This window comes from Mobula birostris, chromosome 4 (genome assembly GCF_030028105.1).
Source record: "Mobula birostris isolate sMobBir1 chromosome 4, sMobBir1.hap1, whole genome shotgun sequence".
Taxonomy (NCBI): Eukaryota; Metazoa; Chordata; class Chondrichthyes; order Myliobatiformes; family Myliobatidae; genus Mobula; species Mobula birostris.
Window position 1 is genome coordinate 140,175,608 of NC_092373.1, and position 27,538 is coordinate 140,203,145.

The 27,538-nt window shown below is 39.9% G+C and overlaps 1 protein-coding gene across 1 annotated transcript in view; it reads left to right on the forward strand.

Moving 5' to 3' along the window:
- Positions 1 to 27,538, forward strand: part of fat4 (FAT atypical cadherin 4) — a 391,785-nt gene that overhangs the window by 208,996 nt on the left and 155,251 nt on the right. Inside the window, exons 4-5 of the mRNA XM_072256139.1 lie at positions 2,362 to 2,623; positions 3,856 to 4,206. Coding sequence (XP_072112240.1) covers positions 2,362 to 2,623; positions 3,856 to 4,206 — 613 coding nt within the window. The remainder of the gene's footprint in view (positions 1 to 2,361; positions 2,624 to 3,855; positions 4,207 to 27,538) is intronic.

A 27,538-nucleotide genomic window follows, 5' to 3' on the forward strand; every position in this document is an offset into this window, starting at 1 on the left:
GCACAGCCACCAGGGTACTCTCTATTACGTGACTCTTCCCTTCCCCCTCCTAACCGTGACCCACTTGTCTGCCTCCCGTGGCCCCGATCTGACCACCTGCCTGTAACTCCTCCCTATCAACTCCTCACTCTCCCTGACCAGATGAAGGTCATCAAGCTGCAGCTCCAGTTCCCTAACGCAGTCCCTTAGGAGCTGCATCTCGGCGCACCTGGCGCAGATGTGGACGTCCAGGAGGCTTGGAGACTCCAGGGCCTCCCACATCCGGCACCGAGAACAACAAACTGCCCTCACACTCATACTGCCCCTCTCCTCAAATAACAACAGAAAATGAATACCAAACCCTCTTTGCCTCGCCAGTTTCCACCTAAGCCTGTTGAGCCGAAGCCTTTAAGCCTTCACTCTGCTTCCGGCTCACTCCGCCACCCGCAAACTACGCTGCCCGCTGTATGAGGCTCTGTTCCTTTTAAATCTTCCACGCTTCACTGCTCGACGTCACACACCTGCGCAGTCCTGCCTCTCTGAACGCCAATGGAAAAAAAACTGAAAAATTCAAGAATGGTTTCCTCTGCCCTCCTGCTCCGATTCTCAGACTTCCTTCTTCGAATTAAACCCGAAGCAGGATTTCTGTCCTTTTAAATCTTCCACGCTTCACTGCCCAACGTCACACGCCTGCGCAGTCCCGCCTCTCTGAACGTCGATGGAAAAAAAATGAAAAATTCAAAAATGGCTTCCTCCACCCTCCCGCTCCGATTCTCAGACTTCCTTCTTTGAATTAAACCGAAGCAGGATTTCTGTCCTTTTAAATTTTCCGTGCTTCACTGCCCGGCGTCACACGCCTGCGCAGTCCCGCCTCTCTGAATGCCGATGGAAAAAAAAGAAAAATTCAAAAATGGCTTCCTCTGCACTCCTGCTCCGTTTCTCAGACTTCCTCCTTGACATATGGGTTATGGTCACTATTACAGTCTGCACCTGGCTATGTTTTGCATTGAGTCACTGAGTTTCTAAATCTTTGGTTTACAGTAATAAAGTCAATTTGATTTTTGGTGTTATCATCTGGACTTTTCCAGGTTCATAAGCGTCTTGAATGGTTTTTAAAGTAGATGTTCATAATGACCTGATTATTCATCTTGCACCATTCTACCCACTTCTCGCCTCTTTCATTTCTTTCCCCTAGTCCAAATTTTCCTGTGATATTTCCATCAGCGCCTTGTCCTACTTTAGCATTTAGATCTCCCATGACAATAACAATATCTTGAGATTTGCATCCATTCTTTGTTTGTTCAAGCTCGTCATAGAACTTATCTATATCGTCATTTATGATCTGGGATAAGTAAGTTTTTTTTTCCAGCAGGACGTTGTTACAGGCAATACCAAATTGTATTCAAGATTCAAGACTGTTTAATGTCCATTTCCAGTACACAAGTGTAAAGGAGAACAAAATAATTGTTACTCCGGGTCTGATGCAGAACAAAAACAACACAATAGGATGAAAAACACAATAATAATAATAATAATAAAAAAAAAACAAAATAAATATAAATACATAAGATAGTTTATATACACAGATCGATTGTATGTCCATAAAGTGATGCTGGGCACAGGAGTGTCAGTACAGAAGGTGACTCTGACAGGAAATGATAAAGTGGTGGTGGTTGGGGGTATGGAGGGGTGGGTTAGTGGGTGAAGGTGTTGATCAGCCTCATTGCTTGGGGAAAGTAACTGTCTTTCAGTCTGGTGGTCCTGGTGTGGATGCTACGTCGCCTCCTCCCCGATGGGAGTGGGGCAAACAGTCCATGAGCAGGGTGGGTGGAATCCTTCATGGTCCTGGTGTGGATGCTACGTCGCCTCCTCCCCAATGGGAGTGGGACAAACAATTATTCATCACAATCCTTTCCCAACTCCAGATGGAGAATTAAATGCACCATTGAAATATTTACAGCTCCGGCATGCAGTTAGTTTTATTTCTGTAAAGTTGCCATTGCCTGTGACACCACTACAACTGGAGTGAGTTTGAGCCAAGACAGGATTTATCAAAAACATATCAAACAGTTCGTTTTCAATAAAGTCTACTTTTGCAGTTGTTGCAGCATTAACAATAATCTGATAGAATAGAACTAACACATTTGATTATAGCACCAGTACCTTCTGGCATCAGCAGAAATATTTCTTCCTTAAAAGAGGAAATAAAAGTCAATTTATAGAGTAAATACGCAAAGCATTTTGTATACAATTTGTAAAACATCTATTTTTGTTTTAAGCACAGAAAGGAACTTTGAAATATAACCAGAAAATTAAAATCTATCAAGATTACAAAATTATTTGTTACTGATTTTTAATATATGTGAACTTCTTTTTCCTTAGGGTCCAAATGCGCTGGTGACATATGCCATTATTAGTGGAGCAGATAACAGTTTTCGAGTCGATCCAGAGTCCGGAGATCTTCTAGCTACTAAACGTTTAGACCGAGAACGCCGTTCCAAATATTCCTTATTGGTTCGAGCTGATGATGGGCTGCAATTCTCAGATATGCAAATCAACATTGCTGTCAGTGACATTAATGACCATGCCCCCAAATTTTCCAAGAATGTGTATTCATTTGACATTCCAGAAGATACTCCACCAGGTAAGACTACTTCTTAATAAAACAATTGTCAACAAATTGCCAATTAGTCTATTAGGCATATTCTAGAGGCAATTTCTATAATCCCTTTTACTGATTACAAATAAGAAGAAATCTTGCTTCTGCTCTGTTGTGAGAACATGTTAACCAATAGATACTTAAGTGTACATTATGAACTAGACAATTTTTATTGTTGTGTCATGTTGAACCTATTATCAGTCATCTCAGATCATGATCCTGCGTTAACATTCCAAACACAAGAAAATCTGCAGATGCTGGGAATCCAAGGCAAATCACACAAAACGGTGGAGGAACTCAGCAGGTTAGAGAGCACCTATGGAAAAACAGTCAACATTTCGGGCCGAGACCCTTCATCAGGACATATTCATTTCCATAAATGCTGCCTGAGCTGCTGAGTCACTCCAGCATTTTGTGTGTTTTGCCCTGAGTTAATACTTAATTGTTAATTGCATCTCTACAATATAAGCGGTCAAAGGTAAAGAATTCTGTATGTTACAAACCCTCCCAAGCTAATCGATGTCTGCCTTCTCTGTCAGCAGCCTGAGTTATACTGTCAGCTGAGCTTGTGGACAAATTGATAGTAAAAGTAATAAATATGAAACAAAAATGGAGGTCCATGTGGGAGGGAAGCATTAGATTGATCTTGGAGTAAGTTAAAAGGCTGGCACGACTTCATGAGCCAAAGGGCCTGTACTGTGTTGTATTGTTCTACTGTATGTTCTAATAAACAGCCTCCCAATTAGTTAATTATCTTATAATAACATTTCCAGCTGATTACCATTCAGTTGAAATTTTGAGAATTTTATTAAGTGGACCTTCTGGTATAAACTGAAGGTTGTTATTACCCAGATGCTATCACTTTTATAATATTATACTTTTAAAACAACTTGACAAATGCAGTTAAGAAATTGAGCAAATTACTTATTTTAATTAAGGTACCCCATAATATTTTAGATTTGTGTAATTTCATTTTAATACTGAATAAACTGCATAGATGAAAATTGTTGAAAGCAGAGCAACTACAAGAGTATACATTGAAATAAATTTGCTCATGAAACTAAAGCAGTTGATTTCCTTTGCAAAAGGAAAATAAGGAAATAGTTAAAAATAGAAAACAAATAGAAAAATATTTTGCTTTATCAATAAAGAGACAAGATAATTTTTTTTAAATATTCCTGTGGAATTATTAAGTGTATTATTTATTTAAATTGTAGGATCTATTGTGGCAGCCATACTGGCGAGTGATGCAGATTCTGGTGTTAATGGGGAAATCACGTACCTGGTAGAAGAGGATGATGAAGATGGAATATTTTTCCTCAACTCTGTGACTGGTGTTTTTAATCTAACTCAAACCCTGGATTATGAGAAGCAACCATATTATATTCTTACTGTCCAGGCAGAAGATGGTGGTGGGCAATTCAGCATAGTGAGAGTTTACTTCAATGTGCTGGATGTGAATGACAATCCACCTATTTTCAACCCTTCATCTTATAGTACATCTGTGGTGGAAAATCTTCCTTCTGGAGCAAGGATTCTAACCATTAAAGCAACAGATGCAGATGATGGTATGTATCATAAAAGGTTGCTGGAAATGCCATGTTGTAACTGGTGTTTCATTCCTGAAAGGTACTAAAATTGACAGGGATCATTCCATTTTGATAATTTTCCTTCTACAGAGGAATTAATACTTGAAGTTTATCGTAAATACCTCATCAGCCATCTTAAATTGCTGCACAAACAATACATGTACAGATTTGGAATCCAGTATAGTACAGGAAAAGAGTTAAAAGTGTTGTAATCTTCTCTGTGGGTACATTCATTTTATTTAAATAACTGTAATACAAAATAAAAGACTATTAAAAGAATGGTAATCAATATTTCTGCTGGGTAGTTTGGAAGAACAGCATTTTACCTTTTTTAAAATTATTCATTTAATGCTTGGAAGCAACTTAGTCAGCAGCATGCTCACACCTGTCCAGATGGAATTAGTGATTTACTGAAATCTGAAGCTGATTGCTGCAGTGTTCATAGTGTTATATCTGTGGATAAGACAAAGTAACTGGCCTTTCATGAAAAGAGCATCTGATGGCTCTTGGCCTTTATTCACTAGAAATCGGAAGAATGAGGGGTGTCCTCATTGAAACCTGTCGAATAGTGAAAAGCCTTCATAGGGTGGATGTGGAGCGAATGTTTCCTGTGGTGGGAGAGTCTAAGGCCAGAGAAAATAGCCTCCGAATAGAGAGTCATCCTTTTAGAACAGAGATAAGGAGGAATTTCTTTAGCCAGAGAATGGCGAATCCGTGGAATTCTTTGCCATAGGCAGCTGTAGAGGCCAAGTCATTATGTACATTTAAGGTAGAGGTTGATGATTCTTGATTGGTCAGAGCATGAAGGGATACAAGAGAAGGTAGGATATTGCAGCTGAGAGGAAAATTGGATCAGCCATGATGAAATGGCGGAGATGACTTGAATGGCCAAATCGCCTAATTCTGCGTCTATATTATATCGTCTAGTATGCCTCAACTGTTTACCAGTGTTTTATTCTTTTGTGCCAAGGCTCTAGCAGTCCTTAAGAATCTCAGAGAATTTCCTACTTGAAATGAAGTGCTATCAGTTTCTGCCCAGCCGGTTGCTGTGATTCTGATTAGTTACTTTTATCATTGGTACCTAAACCGCATGATGCTCTGTCATCTGTAGCTCTTATTTATCACTGGCGATGCACTTCAAAGTCAGTATTGCCTGCTTGCAAAATAATTTAATTATATATTTTTTCTGGAGTAGATATTCTCATTCTCTTTTTATCAAATGGAGAAAGAATCAACTTACATTTATGTAATAGCTATCATGATATCTAGAGATTCTTAAGCACCCCACACAAAGCCAAGTTAATTCTGATGGATGATCACTGTTACATTATAAAAATTTGGATAAATCAATCTGTATACATATACAGATCCTCAGAATGTAGTTAGTTGGATGGCCATATAATCTGTTTCAGTGATCATTAAGAGATAAATATTGGCCAGGACTCTAAGAAAAAAATCCCCTCCTTTATTTTGAATGGAGCGATGGAACTTTTTGCAGTTCATTTTAAGAGGTTAGATAGGGCCTTAGTTTCGCACCTCTAGTTAAAAGTTGATAGCTCCACATATAATGATTTATTAATGTATACTCTATTGAATAAATTGTCTGGTTTCAAAATACTTCAAAAGATAAAACAAACATATCCAGTCACAGGCTTTATTACAGCTCTTCAGAATGTCGGACGTAAAAAATCTTAAGTATGGGCAGAAAAAGAGGATATGAATGCTTCTGTATCTTTTGTGGTACGGGTTTTTGAGGTATTGAAAGCTAGCCTGTTGAATTTGAGAAAAATGTTGGAAGTGGGTAATTAAGAGGAGACTGCAGACATCTGAGTAATTCTGCTCTGCTTCCATCCATCCCTGCTGCCAAGAGCTTAATAATAAATAATGCATTCAGTTTCCATGCTAGTAGTAGACATTGCAACTGATATGCTTTTATTCATATTAGGGAACACCACTGGTTAGTCTTGCTTTGATACTTATGACTGAGAAATATTTTCATAATATTAAATGTGAGCTCTCTTCAACTCTGCAATGATGCACATGTATCATTATATACTGTATATGCATAGTAAATGACTTTCCAGGTATTAGCTTCATTTAAACAAAAGCAGTCTCTTCACTTACAATTACTGGCATCTGTGTGATCATTAATAAAAAAAAGTAATTGATTGTTAGTGTAACAAAAATCGTGCAACTCAGTTCACTTAAATTACCCAAGACAAGTTGGTGGATTCCATTTATTCTTTCTCATCTTGCCACATCAATTACGATATGGCAGTCCTTCCGTTATGACCTCTAGTGATGCTGTGCAGTCAAGAATAACTTTGAGTTTATTTGTTCTGGAACTCTTTGAAGCATTATTCTGCCACAAAGTGGTGCTGACTTTTCTGTAAAGTGAGGACTGGGGTGGGGTGAAGTGGCAGGCGTGTTCATCTGTTTGGCTGTGGAAAAAGTCACAAGTATGAAAGTTGTCGGGAGAGACGATTGGCATAAAACAAATGGAGCAACACATAATATTAGAAGGGACGCTGCAATATTTGCCTTACTAATCCCTTCTTTGCGAACACAGGATAGAAGGCATGCAAGATGTGACACAAATAAAGGAAACCACAAACAATGCACCTCTTTTAAAAAAATATAAGGACAGGAAAAGCAGCAAAGTCCTGATCAATACCCCAGGGGAATAGGACCAGGGCCAAATTTTCCAGGCAGCTTATGAACCTTAAAAATAGATGTGAACTGTTAAGGAAATTATGGCTATTCTTCACACTGGTGGAAATTCAAATCAATTACACTTCCAACTGTAGCAACAAAAGCAAAGCGATGGAACACTTTGTCTTTGGACCACGTATTCTAGGACACATGAACCACATCAGGTGTCCTCATTTGAGTATCAATACATCTGCTACTTCCACTGCCTTATGATGAGAAGAAGTTGTTATTTCCTTCCAAAGCCAGCCAGATTGACAGCTTTAGCTTAGGTGGTGAATAAATGGCTAAGACCTCAGCATGAAGCCACAGTAGAGGAGAAATAGCAATCATAAGGGTGCAGCTATCTCTTGGGACATCACAGGGACCTTTAATGGAGATCATGACCAGTAATGACTGTGGAAAAGCAAGGTGTGACTGGAGGCCTTTGGAGGGGAAGAGAGAATGCAGAGTTTCCTTAAAGGAAATAGGAAGGCCCAGGAGAGCCATGGATAAAAACAAATAGTCATTGAATGAAGGGCCTTGCATCTTGGAGTACTGTAAAGCTCAGAAAACTTGTCCAATCACCAAGTGGTAGGTGATAATAACACATTAGATTTGTTTGATAAGAGGCTGGGTCTTTTACCACCCAATCCTTTGATTGCTGCATTTACTGATTCCTGAATACTGTCTAGCTAGTGTTAAATTTAGAATGGTATTAAATATCAGAACAGATGTTATTTTAATGGCCCAGACGAAACTACTGAGTGGTGTGGAAATCTATCTCTTCCCGTTTCTGTACTGCTTCCATTAAAAAGGGAACTGGACAAAATGGAGGCTGGTTGAGTCTGAATCCAGATTTTAATGTCAACCAGAGACTCACTTGCCGATTTTAGTATTAAAGTATCCCCAATCCAACCTCCAACCTGGGTTTTGCTAATATTCAAACTGAATTAGTTCTAATTGCTAATTCATGTTGTAACGACCTAATTTCAACAGTTCATGTTTAGCTCTACACCTGAAGCTTTCCATAAAGGAAGAGAAATTTAGGCAAACCACTGACATGGAAATAGATCCAAGATCAGCAGAATCACTGTTATTTACTAAGCTCTTCGTGTCCTTTGACAAATGTTTGAATTGACATAAAATGGTAAAGTGCAGCTGGAACAGCTCTTGTGTTTCTGGCAAGAACATTAGGCGCCTGTTTAAAGCATTTGTATTTGCAGTTGTGATGTTCTGGTCATGATCGAGTAAGTACTTTATATGAATTGCTTGTCAGTGTGGAAACCACAAAAAATCAAGTTGGATCAGCTGTTGCAGTATATTGCATTGCTATAGCAAACAACTTATTGCTAATAAGTTTCCTTTTCTGAATATTCAATACTATTTGAAGCATTGTAGAATTCTTACAACTATCGACTAAATTCCTAATTTTCACGAATAATACCGTTGTTCCTAAATTACTCAGATGAAAGTCCAGTGTATTTTCTTCCCATTTTGTTCAACAAAGGATTTTTTTTCCCAATCCTTGGATTTTTTTTTGAGTTTGCTAATGAATCTAAGGCAGATTATAGTCCAACCAGATCGTGTTGAAACTTAATTTTGTAAATTACAGTATTTCTTTGGTGATAAAGTTATCAGTTTGGATCTCTAACTATGAGTAATGAAATAGTTCAAAGCATTTGACAAAGCAAAATAAGAATCTATTATCGAAATGACATAATTGGAAACAATATGAGTAACTACATTTCCTGCATGTAGGACTATGTGAACCAACTCAGAAGCATTCAATTTTTGTCATTATTCGCAACCAGTCATCTTTTTGTTCATTTTAAGGTACTTCAGTGGTTTTAAAAATGTTAATAGTCTGTACTTGCAGTTTTAACAAAGGAGCACCATTCACCACTGATTTGTAAAGAAAGTGTTCTCTAAAGATAAAGCCATCACTGAGGAGTGGACATGCCCTTCTCCCATGTTGGCTACTGTCATGTAAAAATTCAAGGTGATCTTTGTCATCAGACAATTGCTGTGTTATCCAATTAATGGAGGAGCCAATTACAGTAAAGAATTCTCACAAAGAGCAAGGTAGGACAGAAAACAAATATTTTTTAGTTGCCTTTTTAAATATTTTACAAAAATTTAACTAAAAATTGAAGTACAAGCTGACTTTTTTAAAATTTTGAAATCTACGATACTTTGAAAACCTTCTCAAAGGGAATTTTTAAAAAAAAGTAAAAATGAAATTGGCAATCTGGGGGCGGAGTTTGTCTTGCAATATAAATGACACTACTCCAATAAAAAATGTAAGCCTAAAACAGAAAGTAGAAATTGTGTAACATACATTAGAGTAAGATCACTATTAAATTCATGTCAATACAGCTCTAATGGATGCCTGAATCTGAGCAGTAAATTCACTAAATTATACTGTAAATTGTGCCTGCAGGGAAATCCCAGTCATTTTCAATTTCACAAAGAAATGGCAGCAGCAATATTTTCTTTGTTGTACCCACACAAAATTGAGACTTTTGATCCTTTTGCCTATTTTGCATCTTGACTTGACTGGGTTCTTAAATACTTTTATGATTTATAGATGGCAATAGAAATATAAAAATCTTAAAAGTCATTAATGAATTGCTAATTATTCATTCAAATTGGATCTGCAACATAATGTATAACTTGGCACATCTAGTGCAATAATCAAGTTGCTTTATTTAGCCAATGGTAAATATGACATTAGAGTTGAGGAAAGACACAGTTATCTATTGGCAATGGGTAGTATGGCACACAGAGTGCAAATTTAAAAGATCTCCAATGCTGTCAAACATTGTCATGCTTATAAAATGATAACCCATTTACACAGTTAATTAAGTACAGATGCAAATCAGGCATGGATGGAACTCCAAAAAAAGGTTGGTAAGGTATGTCTCTTCTGGTTGTGTCACTATGGAAACGGAACCTTCTTATCCTGCCTTAAAGAGTTAATAGATATCATTAAATATGTCTAATCTGCCACTGAAGTGAGCGTTTGATTTTCCAATCCTTTTATCACCTAGCAATAAAGTACTGCATTTCTATCATTGCCTGCAGCAATATGAATATTGAGAATATATTACCATATTGATACTGCTGTTTCCACTTGAAGTTGTTCCACAATATGTTTCAGCTCAGTAAGAGGAACGTACAGAGAATTTATCTCATTTAACCATAGAAGAAATCAAACATCAGCACTGATGGGAAAATAACTTGCACATGCAGTTGTTGAAAAGGTGCTGAGGTAAGTTTTGACATTGCCAAGCGCCTTAGGATATTTTGCTATATTCAACAGAAGGTTGGTGAATGTGAGTCTGCAATCCGTTTTACAACTTTCCTGGGATTTTTTTTTTGTTTCTATTGATTTGAAAGATGTGAAACAGGCAAAGTGGCATAGTAGGTAGTGTTACTGCCTCACAACTTCAGTGATCTGGGTTTCATCCTGATCTCTGGTGCTATCCATGTAAAGACTGCATATTTTTTCTGTGTTCAAGTAGGATCCCCAGAAGCTTTGTTTTCCTGCCATATCCCAAAGGTTTGCTGTTTGGTATGTTAATTGGCCATCACCCATGGCCTCAAGTCTATTTAGGTAGATGGAGAATAAATGTGAAGTTGATGAGCATGTGAAGGATAATCAGTTACAGGGAAATAAACAAAGCAATAGAATTGATATTTGAGCAATAGTATGGGCTAGATTGGCCAAGTGGCATGCTTCCCTACTGTAAGGAAAAGAGCAAAGCAGTGACAATCAGAAATCAAATTAGACTAAAGACTGTAACTATTTCCTGTCAGAGAATGTAGAGGCTTGACTCAAATGCAGAACAGCGGAGATTATTCAGCAGTGAACGATAACCTTAGTAATAAACTGCAAAATAGCAAACCAAGAGGGTCACAAAACAAGAGAGAACAAATATTAAACACAACAGGCAACAAGGTTACTGAGGGCTAGAAGCAACTGTTTGAGGCTGCTGGTTCAATGGATGAATGAGGGCTGTGGATAAGAGCTGGGATAAGGCTCCAGGTGATTTGGAAACGAGTGGCAGGTGAAGCCCATTAGCTGGGTGGAGACTGAGGCTACGTCCACACTACACAAGATAATTTTGAAAATGAAGCTTTTTCTCTTTGTTTTGACCCTCTGTCCACACTAAAAGGCGTTTTCATCCCCCGAAAACAGAGATTTTCGGAAACAGTCTCCAGAGTGAATAAATCTGAAAACGCCTAATATCTGTTGCAGTGTGGACATGGTAAACGGAGCTTTTTAAAACCGCTGTCATGACATGCCGCAACAGATGGCGGCAGCACGGCATTTCATTGTTTTCTTCTTATTATTATTATTATTATTACTTTATTGTCGCCAAACAATTGATACTAGAGCGTACAGTCATCACAGCGATATTTGATTCTGCACTTCGCAGAACCTAACAATTTCAGAACAGACGGCAACGAGACTGAAGCCAGAAGAGTTAGAAATGTACTCACCAAATATGTCGACCCATAGCTTACTGAATAAATAAGTATACTCACTTTGCCCTGTTTTCTGTCCTGGCTTGCATGAAGGTGGTTCACTTATTTATGCAAGTACTTCTCTGACAATAGATGTGAAACAGCCTAATGTAACATTGTATGGAAATACAAGATAACACTGATGCAGACATGTTTTATGCATTTAACAAGGTACCTTATTAATGCAACAGAGTTAGTCAGTTTTATAATGTTCGTCGTCAGCCGGGTCATACTGTCCACGAACTCCCTGTCAGTTGCCTCCATACGCTCCAGTATTTGTTTTTTTTTAGTTTTAAGTCCTCCTGCATGAGAACCAAGAGCAATTCCTTTTAAGTTTTTCTACTTTGTAACTGGACAAATGCGCACTGAATACCGTTTCCTCTTCGCTTGTTTTCTGTGTCCTGCGCATGCCCAGTAGGAAGTGATTCGCCCAAATATCCGTCTAATGTGGACAGAGGTATTTTGAAAAATGCTTAGTGTGGACGCCTGTTGTTTTCACTCGAAACCGGCGTTTTCAAAATTATCCAGCGTAGTGTGGACATAGCCTGAGAGGTAGCTGCCTGTGCAGGTCTACGGGGACACCCTTCCTATGGCTGGCACCCAATGGGCTAAGGCAATCCAGATGGGTTTGGTGGGACTCCTCGATGAGCAATAAATCCAGGATAAAACTGGACTGCATCCAAAACCTCTCCCCCAAGCCCTACCCTTCTTGGTCGACCAGGTACTTCACACACCATTTACAGCAATGTGAATCCATCAACCGGCAGAGCGTATACACTGGATCACCTCCATGGTCCTAGGTTCTAGAGGGGCAGTCTCAGGTTGGTTAGGTGGTCCATGGACAACAGGCTTGAGGCATGCCACATGGAAGGTAAATGTGATCCTGGGGGGGCCGTGGCAGCTGGACATGATAAGTGACTGAATTGGGTGATCTTGAAGGGACCGGTGAACTGGGACAAGAGCTTGTGGGACACAATCCCTAGGCTGGAGTAGTCTGGCTGGGGCCACTGGCAGTTGGCCTGATGGCAATAAGCACTGTTGGCAGATAGAATGGTCCTCCATGCCCTCTTCCGAGTATTCCAGCAGTGACAAGCCAGAGTCCTGGTAAATGGGACCTCCACCATTGGCTCCTCCATGAGGAACAATGGCTATTCATAGCCATGAAGCACTTCAAATGGTGACATACCCGTGGCAGAGGAGGTGTGCAGACAGTGGGACAGCTTCTTCCATGTTGAAGGGTTAGAGGTGGTGAAGCATCACAGGGAGTTCTCCACTTGCTGATTGTCTCTTTCTGACTAACCGTTGGTCTGCAGATGATAGCCAGGGAACAAACTCACTGAGGTGCGGAGGAAGGAGCAGAAGGCTTGCCAGAAGCATGAGATGATTTGTGGGGCCTGGTCCGAAACAATGTCCTGAAGGAAACGATGGAGGTGAACTACATGATGGGGAATCATGTCTGATGGAAGTTTGCGTTGGGCAATGAAGTGGACTGCCTTGAAGAATCGGTCCATTGTTGTCATGATCACCATGGCCCCATCAGAAGGTGGAAAACCTGTGATGAAATCCATGACAATGTGGAACCATGGGCTTCTAGGGATTGTTTGGAGGAATTGGACTGGGAACATTGAGGGCCAGCAGCGATGAACTGATGTACATCCGTGATCATGGTGGACCACCAGAACTGGCATCACAGAAAATCCAGAGTCTGTCATGCACCTGAATGGCCATAGAAGGTTGAGAAGTGGGCCATCTGGAGTGTCTCAGAGCGCATAGTCACTAGCACATATATACAGTTGTCAGCTGTGTTGGCCAGAGTAGGCTCGTGCTATAGGGCCTTGGGCATCTGGTTCTCAAGGTCCCAGACAATCAGCGAATGTGGAATGATAAGCTGAGGATCAATCCCCATTTCAGCTGGGTTGAGTTGGTGCGTCTGTTGAATGGATATGAGTTTCTATTAGTCAGTTCAAATCGGGCATTACCTCCATTCCTTTAAGGCCCATTTGATGGCAAGTAGCTCCCTGTCTCCAACTCCATATGGTGCTGTGTAGAATTGAACTTGCATGAGAAAAAGGCTCAATGGTGTGTCTTCCCTTCCGGTACTTACTTACCACAAAAGGTCCAAAGGGGTTCAGACGGCGAAGAATGAGAGCAGAGGTGAAGTGTCTCTCAAGATCCTTGAAGGTATAGTCCACAGCAGCAGACCATATTACCCATGAGAGAGGTGAGGGGAGTGGTGATTGTTTTGTTTGCTTTTTGATTCTGTATAGTGAGAGTTCAGGGAAACTGGCATCAAATTCCCCGTATGTGTCCACATACTTGGCGATAATAAAGGATTCTGATTCTGATTCTAATTTGTCTGCAGTTTGTGAAGTAACAGCGGCTGAAGTTGCAAAAGCCCAAGAAGTGCTGTAGCTGTTTGAAGGAGCATGATCAGAGCCATTCAATGATGGCACACACTTTCTCTGGGTCCATGGTTGTGCCTTGGGGTGAAAAGATGTAACTCAGGAAGGAGATGATTGTGGTGTGGAACTGCCATTGCTCCAAGTTGCATAGAGTTGGTGCTGAAGGACTGAATGGATGTGAGTCTTGTGAGTCTTTGGAGAAATGAGGGTGCTGTTGAGGTAGACGAACACATACCTGTGTAGCATGTGCTCGTGGATCTCACGATTGAGGGCTTGAAAATTGGCTGGACTGTTGGAAAGTCTGAAAGGCATCACCAAGATTTCATAGTGGCCAGTGGATGTTATTAATGCTGTCTTCCAGTCATCTCCCTAATGGATGCGGATCAGGTTGTATGCACACCGTAGATCCAGTATGATGACGTTCTGAGCCCAGTAGAGTGTTATAAATGCACTATCTAGAAAGAGGAGAGGGTGGCGGTCCTTAATGATCTTTTTGAGTCTGGTAGTCAATCAGGGACAGAGACCCCCATCTTTCTGTTTAACAAAGAAGAATCCTGTACCGGCTGCTGAATGGTCAAAAGAAGCTGCATTGCAGTGTTTTAATAAAGCAGTCATTCGTGGCTTCGGTCTCAGGATGGGAGAAAGAGAACAGACATCCCTGGGGAGGGGTGGAACCCAGGAGGAGGTCGATTGCACAGCTGTGTGGTCTGTGAGGCGGCAGGGTGCTGGCCTCTTTTCTATGGAACACTATGGCTAAATTGTGGTATTCCTGTGAGAGTTTTGGTGAGGTTCAGGGTTTCCTCGTCCCTACAGATTTACAGGGTGAAATCAACTGAGGTTGCAGCTAGGCGGTCCGGCAGATGGGTCCCTAACTCAGTACTGAACCAGATGGCCAGGTGAAGTGAGAGTCAAGAGTGGAGAGCCAAAGGTAACCCAAAATGAGAAGAATATTGGGTGAGTTGATCAGGAGGAATTGGATGGACTTGTGGTGCTCTTTAATGCTCAATGGCTATGATGCAGAAGGGGTGAGGCATGGGCTTGTCAGGAAGTCCAAGCTGCAATAAAGAGTCCAGTGCAGAAAGTTGCCTGCTGCACCAGGATCTACCAGAGCTTCAGGTGTGGATCAAGCCATTGGGGTTTGGAGGAGAACAGAGAAAGTGAGTCGGGCTATAGTGCTAGAATGAGGGGCTGGGGATGTGGGGGGAGCTTTGCAGATAGGAGGTTCCTCATCTCTACCTGAAGGTGCCACTTCCTTAGCACAGTGCTCATTTGATACGTAGGTAATCAGCTGCTCTGCAGTAAGCGTGCAGATTGTTTCTTGACCTACACTCATGATTTTGGGGGTTAAGATCTCCCTAACTGTTTGGTTTCGGAAGCATTGCTGATGAGGGTCCTGCACCCTGAAGTGGTTATTAGAATGGAAGGATTTGGCTGACAATCTGCAGAGTCCTTCCATAATACAAAGGGCCAGAGTGATGAAGCTTTCAAGTTCAGCAGGCATCTCCCAGATAGCCAGCTCTTTTTTCAAGTGCTCCAACAGGCCATGTTGGTAATGGGTGAGTAGCGCTTCCACATTGCAGCCACACTTCACCACTAGGGTCCTGATTTCCACGGTGTAATTCAGCACCAAGCATGAGTTTTGATGCAGGCAGTGTATCTGTTCTGCTGCCTCCCTTCCACTTCCCAGATGGTTGAAAACTCAGTGCCTATCAGTAGTGAAGTCTTCATATCTGTTGCATATGGGCTTCTTAATGTCCCAGTAAGCCGTGGCCCAAGTCAGCGCTTGTCCAGTCAAGAGAGGTAACCTAAAGCCAGCTCCAGTAAAAGCCAAAGCAGCAAAGGAGATGTTCAATTCAAAGGATGCTACAGGGGTGCAACAATTTCTTGGGTCCGCCATCTATCAGCACAAGATCCTGACCCCTTTGAATGATCACTTAGTCAACTTTAAAGGAATGATGCTAGTTGGAGATTTGTTAGCAAATGGTCACAGCCAAATCTGTAACATGATGTTTTGATAATAAGAAGGAACTAGTGCTGTAGGCAGATGCATTAGAAAAGTTTTGGAATCATGATCCAGGAAGGTCAGTCAATATACACAAGCAGAGATTTACACATTCAGAAATTCAATACCAACAAATTAGAAATGATGATTGGACTGAAAAAGGTCCACCAATATGCATAAGGTGAACCGTATATAGGTACAGCAATTGCAACCCACCCAAGATGACTCAGTTTAATTCTGTAGGGCATTGCCACAGTAACAGAGAATACTTGTGAAGATGTTCATATACAGTTTAATGATTTGTATTGTCTAGGCAAAGGCGTGTATGTAGCAGATAGTTTCAGTTAAGCTCATCTCAAAGATATAGACAGGTAAATTATACCGAGCTCAAGCTAATCAGCATTGAGGAGCACATTTCAGTATCTCATCTGCTGATCAAGTAAACTGTTGCAACTAACAAACCAAATGATATGATTCAGCCCCTGGAGAGAGTAATTCCGATAAGCTGGAGGGAGGCACAGCATGAGGCTGAATCTGCTTTCGAATCTGTTCCTGAATTACAGAGATGAACCTGTACCCAGGGTACACTGTGTTGTTGCGTGAGTAAGTCACTGGAGAAAAGCACTGGTAGATACGAAGCAACTTCTTTATTCGACTAAGCAAGATACAGCAGGCGTCATATAGAAATGCTTTTGGTGGGAAAGTCTGGCTGGGTCAACGTGGAGCTCAATTTAGAATATCAAAGGACCATCCATATTTACAATGTATCAACAATGCTTTCTTTGAAACTACACACAAACTTCTCACCTCCCCATTTGCATCCACACCACAGACATCCAAATGAATTTAATCAGCATTGTCTGGTCTGGGATTTACAGCTTTTAGGAACCCATTGCTCAGGGCTGCACTCCAAATTAAATTTACAATATATATTCAGATGTGAAGACTGACAGCCAAAGACATTTGCTGAATGTAAATGTAATAAAACCAAAAATCGCTCTAACATGCTGATCAGAGGTGTAGGAATAACAGTATCCGAACTGTGACAATACAACATAATCAAACATGCTGGCTGTCATCTCTGGGAGTGAAAAGCTGCCTTCACAGGGCAAGGAAAATTCCCACTGACTCTAGTGAATGAATGAGACCCTGTGTAAAATGCAAGATATGCAGATATGGGCAGCGAAATCTGGGCCCAGAGTGAGTCACTGAGCGTCGTCATCTAGGCCCGGAGTCCTTCACAGTAGCCGGATTCTAGTGCAAGGTACAAACCGCTGTTTAGACAATTTAAACGGCAGTCCAGATCAGTAGTGAGAGCTGACTTCTCTCATTCCCTGCGATGTTCACTCCTCTCTCCAGGACACTGGACCCTTTCGCTATTCCATTGTTTGGTCAATTTAAATGCCAGCCCAGATAGACTGAAAAGGCAGGGTATCAGGATCAGAGGTGAGACACAATTTCACTCACTGTCTGTGATGGTCACTCCTCTCCTTGGTGCTGAGGCTATGTAGACTGCCCCGGCTCCAGGCCTGCTAATATGATGAACTGGTAAGAAAGGCTTTGAGCGCCTGTTCCTGGCTGCTCCAGGATTCAGATTTGAGGATTCAATTTGGTTTGGAAGGTTGTTGTTCACTTCAATTGTTTACATGATTTGTGTTTTTTTTTCCTTTCTCTTGCACATTGGGTGTTGATCTTTTTATTTTCTTCTTTAATTGAGCTCTTTGTGTTTCTCGCTTTGTGGCTACCTGTAATCAAACAAATCTCAAGTTTGTATAATTTATACATTTTTTTAATAAATGTTTTTTGAATCTTTGAATCTCCAGTTAAAAAAAAGAGGTTTCATTCTCATTTAGTTCTTGACATGCACCAGGCTAGATCTGTTTCACCAAGATGGAGAAATGATGATGGATTTTTTTTTAAATTGTAAACAAGATCTTAAAAAATGGCTATTTGTTGGGAATAAATGGACATTTTGCTGGAAATGACATTAGCAAGGAGGTGCTCACTGACCATGGGTTGCAGTCCAGAGCAGACAACTTTGTAATGTTCTCACAGGACTAGTTGGTTGGTTGGTTTCTATACATCATCACTTTGCTAGAAAGGTAGAAATTGGGTGAAGGTGGCCACACTAAAAAAGCCAAGCTATTGCAGTCAGCCTATTATATGAATAATCTAGCCTTCTGTAATGCATCAGTCTAAGAAATAATGAGCACACTTGTGCAGAGGCTATTAAAATCAGCTTTTTCTCCCTACATATGCTGACTAGGGATCTCAACGTGAAAAAAACTGCAGACATTGAAAATCTGAAATAAAAATGCTGAAAACACTCAAGCATGTGTAACAAAGAGTCCTGAACTTGAAACATTACCCCTTTCACAAATATTTTCTGACCAGCTCAGTATTTTTAGCATTTTCTGTTTTGCTGATGAATGGACTCAGCCTGAAATGTGAACTGTTTACTCTTTTCCATACAGTAGATTCTGCTTGGCCTGTTGAGTTCTTCCAGAATTATCTGTACGTTGCTTCTGTTTTGCTGTCAACATTTAGGTATGTTTCTTTGACTGGTTTTCCTTCTCCAAAGACCACAGTATCGCTTGGTTTAGTCTTTACCCCATAGAGCCTTCACTGAGATTCCCTAGTACAGTGCTGATTTAAACGATGTGTTGAAACACTATAAATGTGTGCTCTTCTCATCGCGCTCTGCATGCCAGACCTCATTTTTACTTCCAGTACGATGAACATTGTAGCTGTATTCAGGCCTGGCAAACGTTTTCTATGATCATAATAATTCCTCATCAGGGAACTATTATGATCCCTGGAGTCCGGGCAAATTCTCAGCCTTCATTTGAATTTTCAACACCTGTTAAAATGAGTAGGCATGCCAATGATTACCGTCTCTGCCGTAGTCACTGCATGGAATTTTGATGCCCTTTTTGTTGTGCATCTAGCAATCTGTATCATACTCTTTTTTTGACGTATGCTGGATGGTTCTTCAAAGCCACTCATGTAGTCATCCACAGTGTTTGCAATATCTTAGCAATCTTTGCTGTATTTACCTCTTCAGCCAACGGCCTCACACTTCACTGCATCTGTTTCCTGTTATTGCCCATCAAACATTTCTAACTTGATTCGGTATAACTCTGCTGCTTTGCATGCTCTCCAGAGTTGACTTTCTCACGAGCTGTGATTTTGGGTTTGACCGATAATCCATTGCCTACTGAGCATATTCTTCCAATATGCTGAATATTTTTCCATTAATTAAGAAAGTATCAAAAGGTTATTTCGCTCTGCTCTTCATTGCGTGTAAATAGCAGTCAACTATTTTTATTTCTGGATGTGTTGTAATGTGCTTGTAAAATATGACTGGACAGAAAATTTTTTTTGAAATTGTTGCTTCTTTAGAAATTTTTGTGGTTATGATACACTGCTTGAAGTTGAACACAAATATAATTTCAGACTGTTTGTATCACATAAGAATTTGGAGAAACAAGAAATTAACTTTTATTGATATAATGCATTTATTTGCATAATAGTGCAATAAGTGTCCAACTATAATCAGGCAGCATTGATGGATTCCAGTTGCCCTTAAACTGTTTCTTCATGTCCTGGTGAAACCTTTTCACCATGCTCGTCACTGACAGTGCCAAGATTTGCAGGGAAGCAGTCTAAACAGAAATGCAGAAAATGAATCTTAGTGACATGTTGCACTTCATAGTTTTGTATACTGAAGCATGTTGTCAAACCAGCTGCACGTAGTTTGGAGCTCTGCAGTTGCCAAGAAAATTTTCAACAGCATCCTTGAATCCCTTCCATGCAATTTTCTCCAGTCCCAGTAGAAGTTTGTTAAATTGCCTGTCATTAATGACCTGTTTCATTTGTGGACCAACAAAAATGCCTTCCTTAGTCTTGGCATCAGTTATTCTGGAAAACATCTGTCTCAAATATTAAACTCCTTCATGGAATTTTTTGTGCCCGTGACAGATTTCATCCTTGCAGTCTTCAACCCAACAATTCTGCTTTTGCCTTTAACAAACCCATGTCTCTGACCAGGCCATTTAATTCAGATTGAGTTCTCAGATGAGGTTCACATGACATGAAGGATTCCAAATCTTTATCGGCATCAATGTTGTTTTCCATTCCTGGCTCGTGCATCATGGCATCTCCATCTGCCTCCTCTAGACTCCATGCCTCTTGTGGGGCATTAGCGGAAGTTTGAGAAGTCAATGTTCATGCCATCAGGTTGGAGAACTGATCTTCCCCCTCGTACCCCATCCATTATTTATTTATATACACACATTCTTTCTTTCTCTCTCTCTCTCTCTCTCTCTCTCTCTCTCCTTTCTCTCCCTTCTCTCCCTCTGTCCCTCTCATATACCCCTTGCCCATCCTCTGGGTTTTTCCCCCCCTCCCCCTTTCTCCCTGGGCCTCCTGTCCCATGATCCTCTCATATCCCTTTTGCCATGGGCCTCCTGTCCCATGATCCTCTCATATCCCTTTTGCCAATTAACTGTCCAGCTCTTGGCTCTATCCTTCCCCCTCCTGTCTTCTCCTATCATTTTGGATCTCCCCCTCATCCTCCCACTTTCAAACCTCTTACTAGCTCTTCTTTCAGTTAGTCCTGACGAAGGGTCTCAGCTCGAAACGTTGACTGTACCTCTTCCTAGAGATGCTGCCTGGCCTGCTGCGTTCACCAGCAACTTTGATGTGTGTTGCTTGAATTTCCAGCATCTGCAGAACTCCTCGTGTTTGCATTTTTAAATTCACTACTGTGAAGCCTCTTCCAGTGATGCCTACGCTGAAGAAGTTTAAATCTACTCATCGACGGGAGTTCAGTGAAACTATCTCTCACTGCTCCCCATCTGTAAGTTCTTTGGCTCTTCAACTTTTCGACCACATTTTGACTCAGACTCGCTATCATAGCCATATATCCTTTCTTGCTTGAATTTCCAGCATCTGCAGAATTCTTCGTGTTATTTTTATTTGTTCTAGTTTTGTTTTTCAATATCAATAAACACTATTATCTCTAACTTCCATTGTTTCTGTTCTTTAGATAAATTACTTGCCAGGATATCTAACAGTTTGAGGAAGCTCTGTTTGACTCATGTCTCCTCCTCAGTTGAATCTCAAAGCTTACCTCTTGCTTGTGCTCATGTATTATCTGAGTCAGGAGGGATCACGCATAGCGTTCAGTTTTCCTGTGTTACACAAGACAGAATAGTGTATTCGAACTAATAATAAAAGTAGTTAATTAAATAGTAGGAAAAAAGCTTACAGCATCGATATTGCATTTTGTAATTGTGGTTTTCTCCATTGAGATCAAGAGACTATCTGGAGCTTCCCACACCAGACAATGCTATACAGTCACAGATAGCAGTTAGTCTCATGATACATTCTTTAAAAACAGTATAACCTTAAAGTAGCAGTGATTGTTAACTGCTAATATTATATATTATACATGTTTCCAGCTATTTTCTTTATCTCACCAAAGCTTTTATTTTAAACTCATGTTGTGTGGTACAGAACAAAAATAAATATCAAAATCAGAGCAAAACATTGACAGTATAACCCTGCATGACTGAAGAGCGTAAGCAATTCTATTGGTTACAAAATAAACAGCTGTAAATATTGTGGTGGATCTCAGATTGCACATGTGGTACAACTGCTGAAAAAACACATTTGACAGCAATAGACAAGTCCTATTGTCACACAAGTTTGTTATTCAGACTGACAACTCCTTTGTGCAAAAGCTTCTTAAATCTTGCCAAGCTGAAAACAAAAAAAAGTTCTATAGCATCACATCTCAGAAAGATAAACTATATGCTGTACCATAAACAATGTGCTTATTATGCCAATATCATGGAATTTTGGCCACTCTGGACCAACTTAAAGTTGTGTAATTGCTAATTATATCCATTATATTTGGAGAATTTGTTTTATAAAAGATAGAATTGCAACACATGGGGATGAGGTCAATGAGAAGTCAGCTGAACTTTGCAAGGCAGTTTCATGCCATTTTAATTGTTTAACTTTTGAGCCCACCAAGGGAGCTGAGAGCAATAAAAAGATAACTGATGTCCCTCTGGGGATGACAGATCTTTTATTTTGCTTAATGTTTGTAATTGCTTAAATCTGATTTCTGTCTTTTAAATTTTTTTCAAGAAATGTATAGTTGAAGAAGGATGACAATATCCAAACTCAGAAAGGGTTATTCTACTAATCTCTCTGCAATATTTAAGGTCTTTAGAAGCTGTCGTGTTGCTGAGAGAGAGAATTGTTCCTGAGTCCAATAGGGCAACTACATTTTGAAGTCATTTTCAGAATTTGAGAGACTTCTGGTGGATTACATTTCAAATATACTCTGTTTAGGGAGTTTGCTGTTTGCAGCAAGGTTCGATGAGAGAGAAAAAACTTCAATTTCATTTTAATTTTTGAAGCAAAGCTAATTACAGAGTTTTTAAAATCCAGTGTCAACTTTCTAGATTTGCAGCATGTACAGTCCATACAGTTTGTAATGTTATTTAATGTAGTTCAATTTCTTGGTAATCGTATTTATTTTAGAAATAAATGTTAGAGATGAGAATGTGTGATAAATGTGTTTTAAGAACACACCGGCTAAGTATATATTCTGTTGTACATGATTGTTGTAATCAGCTTTTAATAAATTAATTTTAGCTCAGCAAATACTTATATTGAGGGATAATTTATACCTCCTAATATCTTATTAGTGCTTCTGCAGTTTTAGAGAACACACAGTAAAACTAGATAATGTAAAAGTGCTCCAGTTTGTATTAAACATCATTGCATTTTAATCCTAAAGTGAAAGCTGCATTTTAAAGAACTGTTAGTCCTTATGAAATAGATAGGAGACACAGCTTTTGCATGTTAAAACGGTGGCAACAGAACTGGTATGGCTTGGCATAACATTCCCAGAAAATCTAGTGATTTATTCCACCTCCAGGTGAACCACAGTCTACTGAATATATGCAATAGGTTTACATACAAGAATCTGGAGTTAGTAACAATGGAAGTGTATGAGTGGATTTGGATGTGAACAAATCACTCACAACAATAAAACACTTGTTCCACTTAAAACTAGTGACTGGTGGTAGTATCAGTGGTGTTGTAGCTAAAGCTGTGTCCTTAATGCAGAGTGATGGTTGCATTCAAATCAAACTGTTCTGTTTGTCAAAATAGATGATAAATGATTCTGATATAATAGCACAGCATAATTAACGGATTTACTCCAGTAACAGCTGATTATAAAGAAATGCCCAAGATGTCTTGCTATAATATATTCAGACCAAAATTAACACCAAACCAGAGATTATTAGGATTCAAGATTATTAAAGTTTGGTTAAAAGCTACAGTTAAAGGGCTATATATGAAGAGGCGAAGATATTTATGGATGTAATTCCAGAGACTGAGATTGAAAAGACAGTGCTGGGTTGTTATTATAGCTGGAGTAGAGCAGGTGCTCTAACATTTTGTAGTTACTGTCCAGTCTCGATTTGAGTTTACTCTAGTATTGTGTAATGAATTAATTAATTACTGACAAATGAACCAAAAGGGAATATTTTAAAAGTAGTTTCATCACTAAAGTTTCATTCTTGTCATGTTCTGTATCAATTCAGTTCAACAAACTACTTGAACAAAACAAGTTTAGCAGGGTTTTAAGGAAAAAAATCTTGTAGCTTTGTATTTAAAATTTTACATTTTCCTTTCATCTTGTAGTTTTCTTCTTGCTGTTTTTCTGAACAATTACCCAGTTGAATGAGACATCACTCATCCTATTCCTTGCTTTTCTAATCTGTGAGATTCAGAAAAACAGCAACGACTTCTTTGTTGCAGCTAATAATTTATCCATTGACCATCTATTCTATGTGCTTCCACTTAACAATAGCATCAAAAAACTGAGTAATTTTCTCCATGTATGTTACTTTACCTCATTCATTCACTTAATTCCTTAACTATTTGTTTCTAAATCATCTGACCAATTATCCGGCACTTAATAATAGATGAGTAGAAATTATTTCCAATTAAATACGGACAGGACTGAATCCATCATCAGAGGCCCACCTGGAGTACTGTGTACAGTTCTGGTCTCTATACTTGAGGCAGGATATACTGGCTTTGGAGGCAGTGCAGAGGAGGTTCACCAGATTGATTCCAGATATGAAGGGGTTAACCTATGAGGAGAGATTGAGTTGCCTGGGACTATACTCTCTGGAATCCAGAAGAATGGGAGGGGATCTTATAGAAACATACAAAATTTTGAAAGGGATAGATAAGATAGACGTAGGAAAGTTGTTTCCGTTGGTAGGTGAGACTAAAACTAGGGGACATTGCCTCAAGATTCAGGGGAGAAGATTTAGGATGGAGATGATGAGAAACTGTTTTTCTCAGAGAATGGTGAATCTTTGAAATTCTCTGCCCAGGGAAGCAGTTGAGGCTTCTTCACTAAATGTATTTAAGATAGAGTTAGGTAGATTTTTACATAGTAGGGGAATTAAGGGTTATGGGGAAAAGGCAGGTGGATGGAGCTGAGTTTACGGACAGATCGGCCATGATCTTATTGAATGGCGGGGCAGGCTGGATTGCCTACGCGTGCTCCTATTTCTTATGTTCTTATGTATGTTCAATACAAACTCCATTGCATAGACTCTGACTCTGTATCTTTCCCTGCCAGCTGTCTGAAATAGAATTAGACATTTTCTAACTCCAGCATGAGAATCAGATATCATCTCCATTTCATCTTTCAGACTTTTTCTTCTTCCTCTTCTGAGTAGATGACCGCAGCAGAGGACCTATGCTAAGGATTCTGAGATGATCTACTTGCACAATTTTTCATTAATTCATGAGTACTGACCATTAGTAAGAAAAGTAGCGAGAAAGGGACATGGACATAATAATGGGAAGTGATGAGAGAGAAGGTTACTTGAAGGAGGAGAAATTAATGTGAGTTTATAAAATGCCTGGATGGAAGATGAGATGTTGATCTCCTAGTTCACGTTGGGCTTCACTATGACAGCATAGAGTCTGCAGACAAATTTGTGGGACAGGGAGTGAGATTAAGAATTCAAGTGACACATAACAGGAAGCTGGTGGAGTGGAAGGTAAATACTGAGGAACTCTGTGCTGCCCCAGCAGAGGGAAGCTAAGAACAGAAGCACCAACAATAAAAAAAACACAGTAAGGAGCTTCATCCACTATGGTAAAGAGGCAACCATTGCCCTAGCAAACATTTTTCTTCCATTCCAGACTCTTTCTTCTTACATTATTGACATTCCGATGCCCTCCACCAATCTGACAATTTCCAATCCCTTACACTGATGGGTTCATCTTCGGTGTGGATGTTCAAGCCCTTTAGACTGTCATGCCATATCAGGAAGGTCAGAAGGCTTCTCTTTCCTTTTCAAAAGGAAGTCCAAACAGCTCCCTTCCAAGCACACATTCATCTGAGCTGATCTTTCTGCTCGACGACTTTGCCTTTGATTCCACTCTTTCTCCAGATTAAAGGTACAGCCATTGAAGCCCATACAGCCCCTAGTTCTACCTGTCTTCATGATCATTAGCTTTAAGCTTTAAGTTCCTTGGCATACACGTCACTGAAGATCTCACGTGGTCTGTACACACCGGCTGTGTAGTGAAAAAGACACAACAGTGCTTCTTTCACCTCAGACAATTGAAGAAGTTTGGTATGGGCCCCCAAATCCTAAGAACGTTCTACAAGGGCACAATTGAGAGCATCCTGACTGGCTGCATCACTACCCAGTATGGGAACTGTACCTCCCTCAATCGCAGGACTCTGCAGAGAGTGGTGCGGACAGCCCAGCACACCTGTAGATATGAACTTTGCCACTATTCAGGACATTTACAAAGACAGGTGTGTAAAAAGGGCCCGATAGATCATTGGGGACCTGAATCACCCCAACCACACACTCTTCCAGCTGCTACCATCTGGGAAACGGTACCGCAGTTTAAAAGCCAGGACCACCAGCTCTGGGACAACTTCTTCCACCAGGCCATCAGACTGATTAATTCATGCTGATACAACTGTATTTCTATGTTATATTGACTGTCCTGTTGTACATACTATTTATTGTAAGTTACTATAAATTGCACATTTAGACGGAGATGTAACGTAAAAATTTTTACTCCTCATGTATATGAAGGATGCAAGTAATAAAGTCAATTCAAGTTCACTTCAACTGTCTTAGTTGCAGGTTAATTCAAGAACATTTCTTTCTACAATATACTGACAAGTGCATTGATGTCACATTCTGCAAAGAACTCAAAAATTTAATCACTTTTTTCTCGCAATGCCTCCCCCACCACCACCCCGGTTTCACATTTGTATTGTCCATCTCTGACACTTCCCTTCTTTTTTTGGATCTTTCTGTCTCCATTTCAGGAGGCAGACTAACCACAAAAACATATTTTACAAGTCATCAAGTCATTAACATACTTTCCCACAGACTCCTACAATTACCTTAACTCAACATGCCTCCTACCCTGCCTTTTGTAATGATCCCATTTCTTTTTCTTGCTATTTCATTGTCTCTGATGCATTTGTTCCAATGATTAGGCCTTCTGTTCCGGTATATATGAACTGCTTTCCTTCTTCCTGAACATGGTTGTAGAATCAGGTTTAATGTATGTATATAAGATCTTAACAATTGGAAAGGATGGAGAGAGCCTTTTTATTAGCATGCATTTTTCTATGCCCTTGTTACATTATAAAAATTAATATTGCAGTTAAATTATGTACTTCTGATGGAGGAATGAAGGTGGGAAAGATGGAATTGCAGGGTCAGTTTTTAATTGGTATTTCAATTAATATACAGATGTCCCAAGAAAAAGCTGAAGCATGCAAGACATTTATGTCAGAAGACTTTGATCAAGAATTTTGTGTTCTAAAGAAAGTGTTTAAGTACAGGGATGAATGAAGCCAAAAGTATTTGAAATTGAGGTACCAGAGGAAGATGAAGGCATTATAGGTGAATGGAGCTTTGTAATAGATGGGACACAAGTGCTTTCGGGCCACCAAGATCACTGGAAAAAGCAAGGAAAGGACAGAGCCAGGAATGAGAGTTTCAGGGATCTAAAAGCAAAAAAGCTAGATACTGGAGATCTGAAATGAAATCCAAAAATGCTGGAAATATGCAGCAGGTGAGGCAATATTTGTAGAGAAATAGTCATTGACCATGATTAAATATTGTCACCCTAAAATATTGGTTAAATGTTTCTAGTGTGTTTTTTTTTATTTGCTTCCTTGTAAGTTTCAGAAAAAAGAGAGGAAAATTCTCAGAGGTGTACTTGACTGTACATTATTTAAGGCTGTTTGAGTAATGCTATAGATAGAGCTGTTGTGTCACAGCTCCGGCAATCTGATGCAATCATGGCTTCCAGCGCTGAATATGTGGAGTGAGCGTGTTTTCCCTATGACCACATAGATCTCTCCTGGTGCAATAGTTTCCTGCCACCTCCAAAAAGCATGCTAGGTGGGGACTTAATTCGTTACTGTAAATTGTCCCTGGTGAAATTCAGTGATAGGAAAATCTGGGGGTGGGGGGGGGGTTGGTGTTGTGATGGTTGCAGTTGCTCTGAAAGCCAGCATCAACTCAATGGATTGAATGGTCTTCCACATCATAAGGAATAATGGGATACAGAAGTTGAACACTTTAAA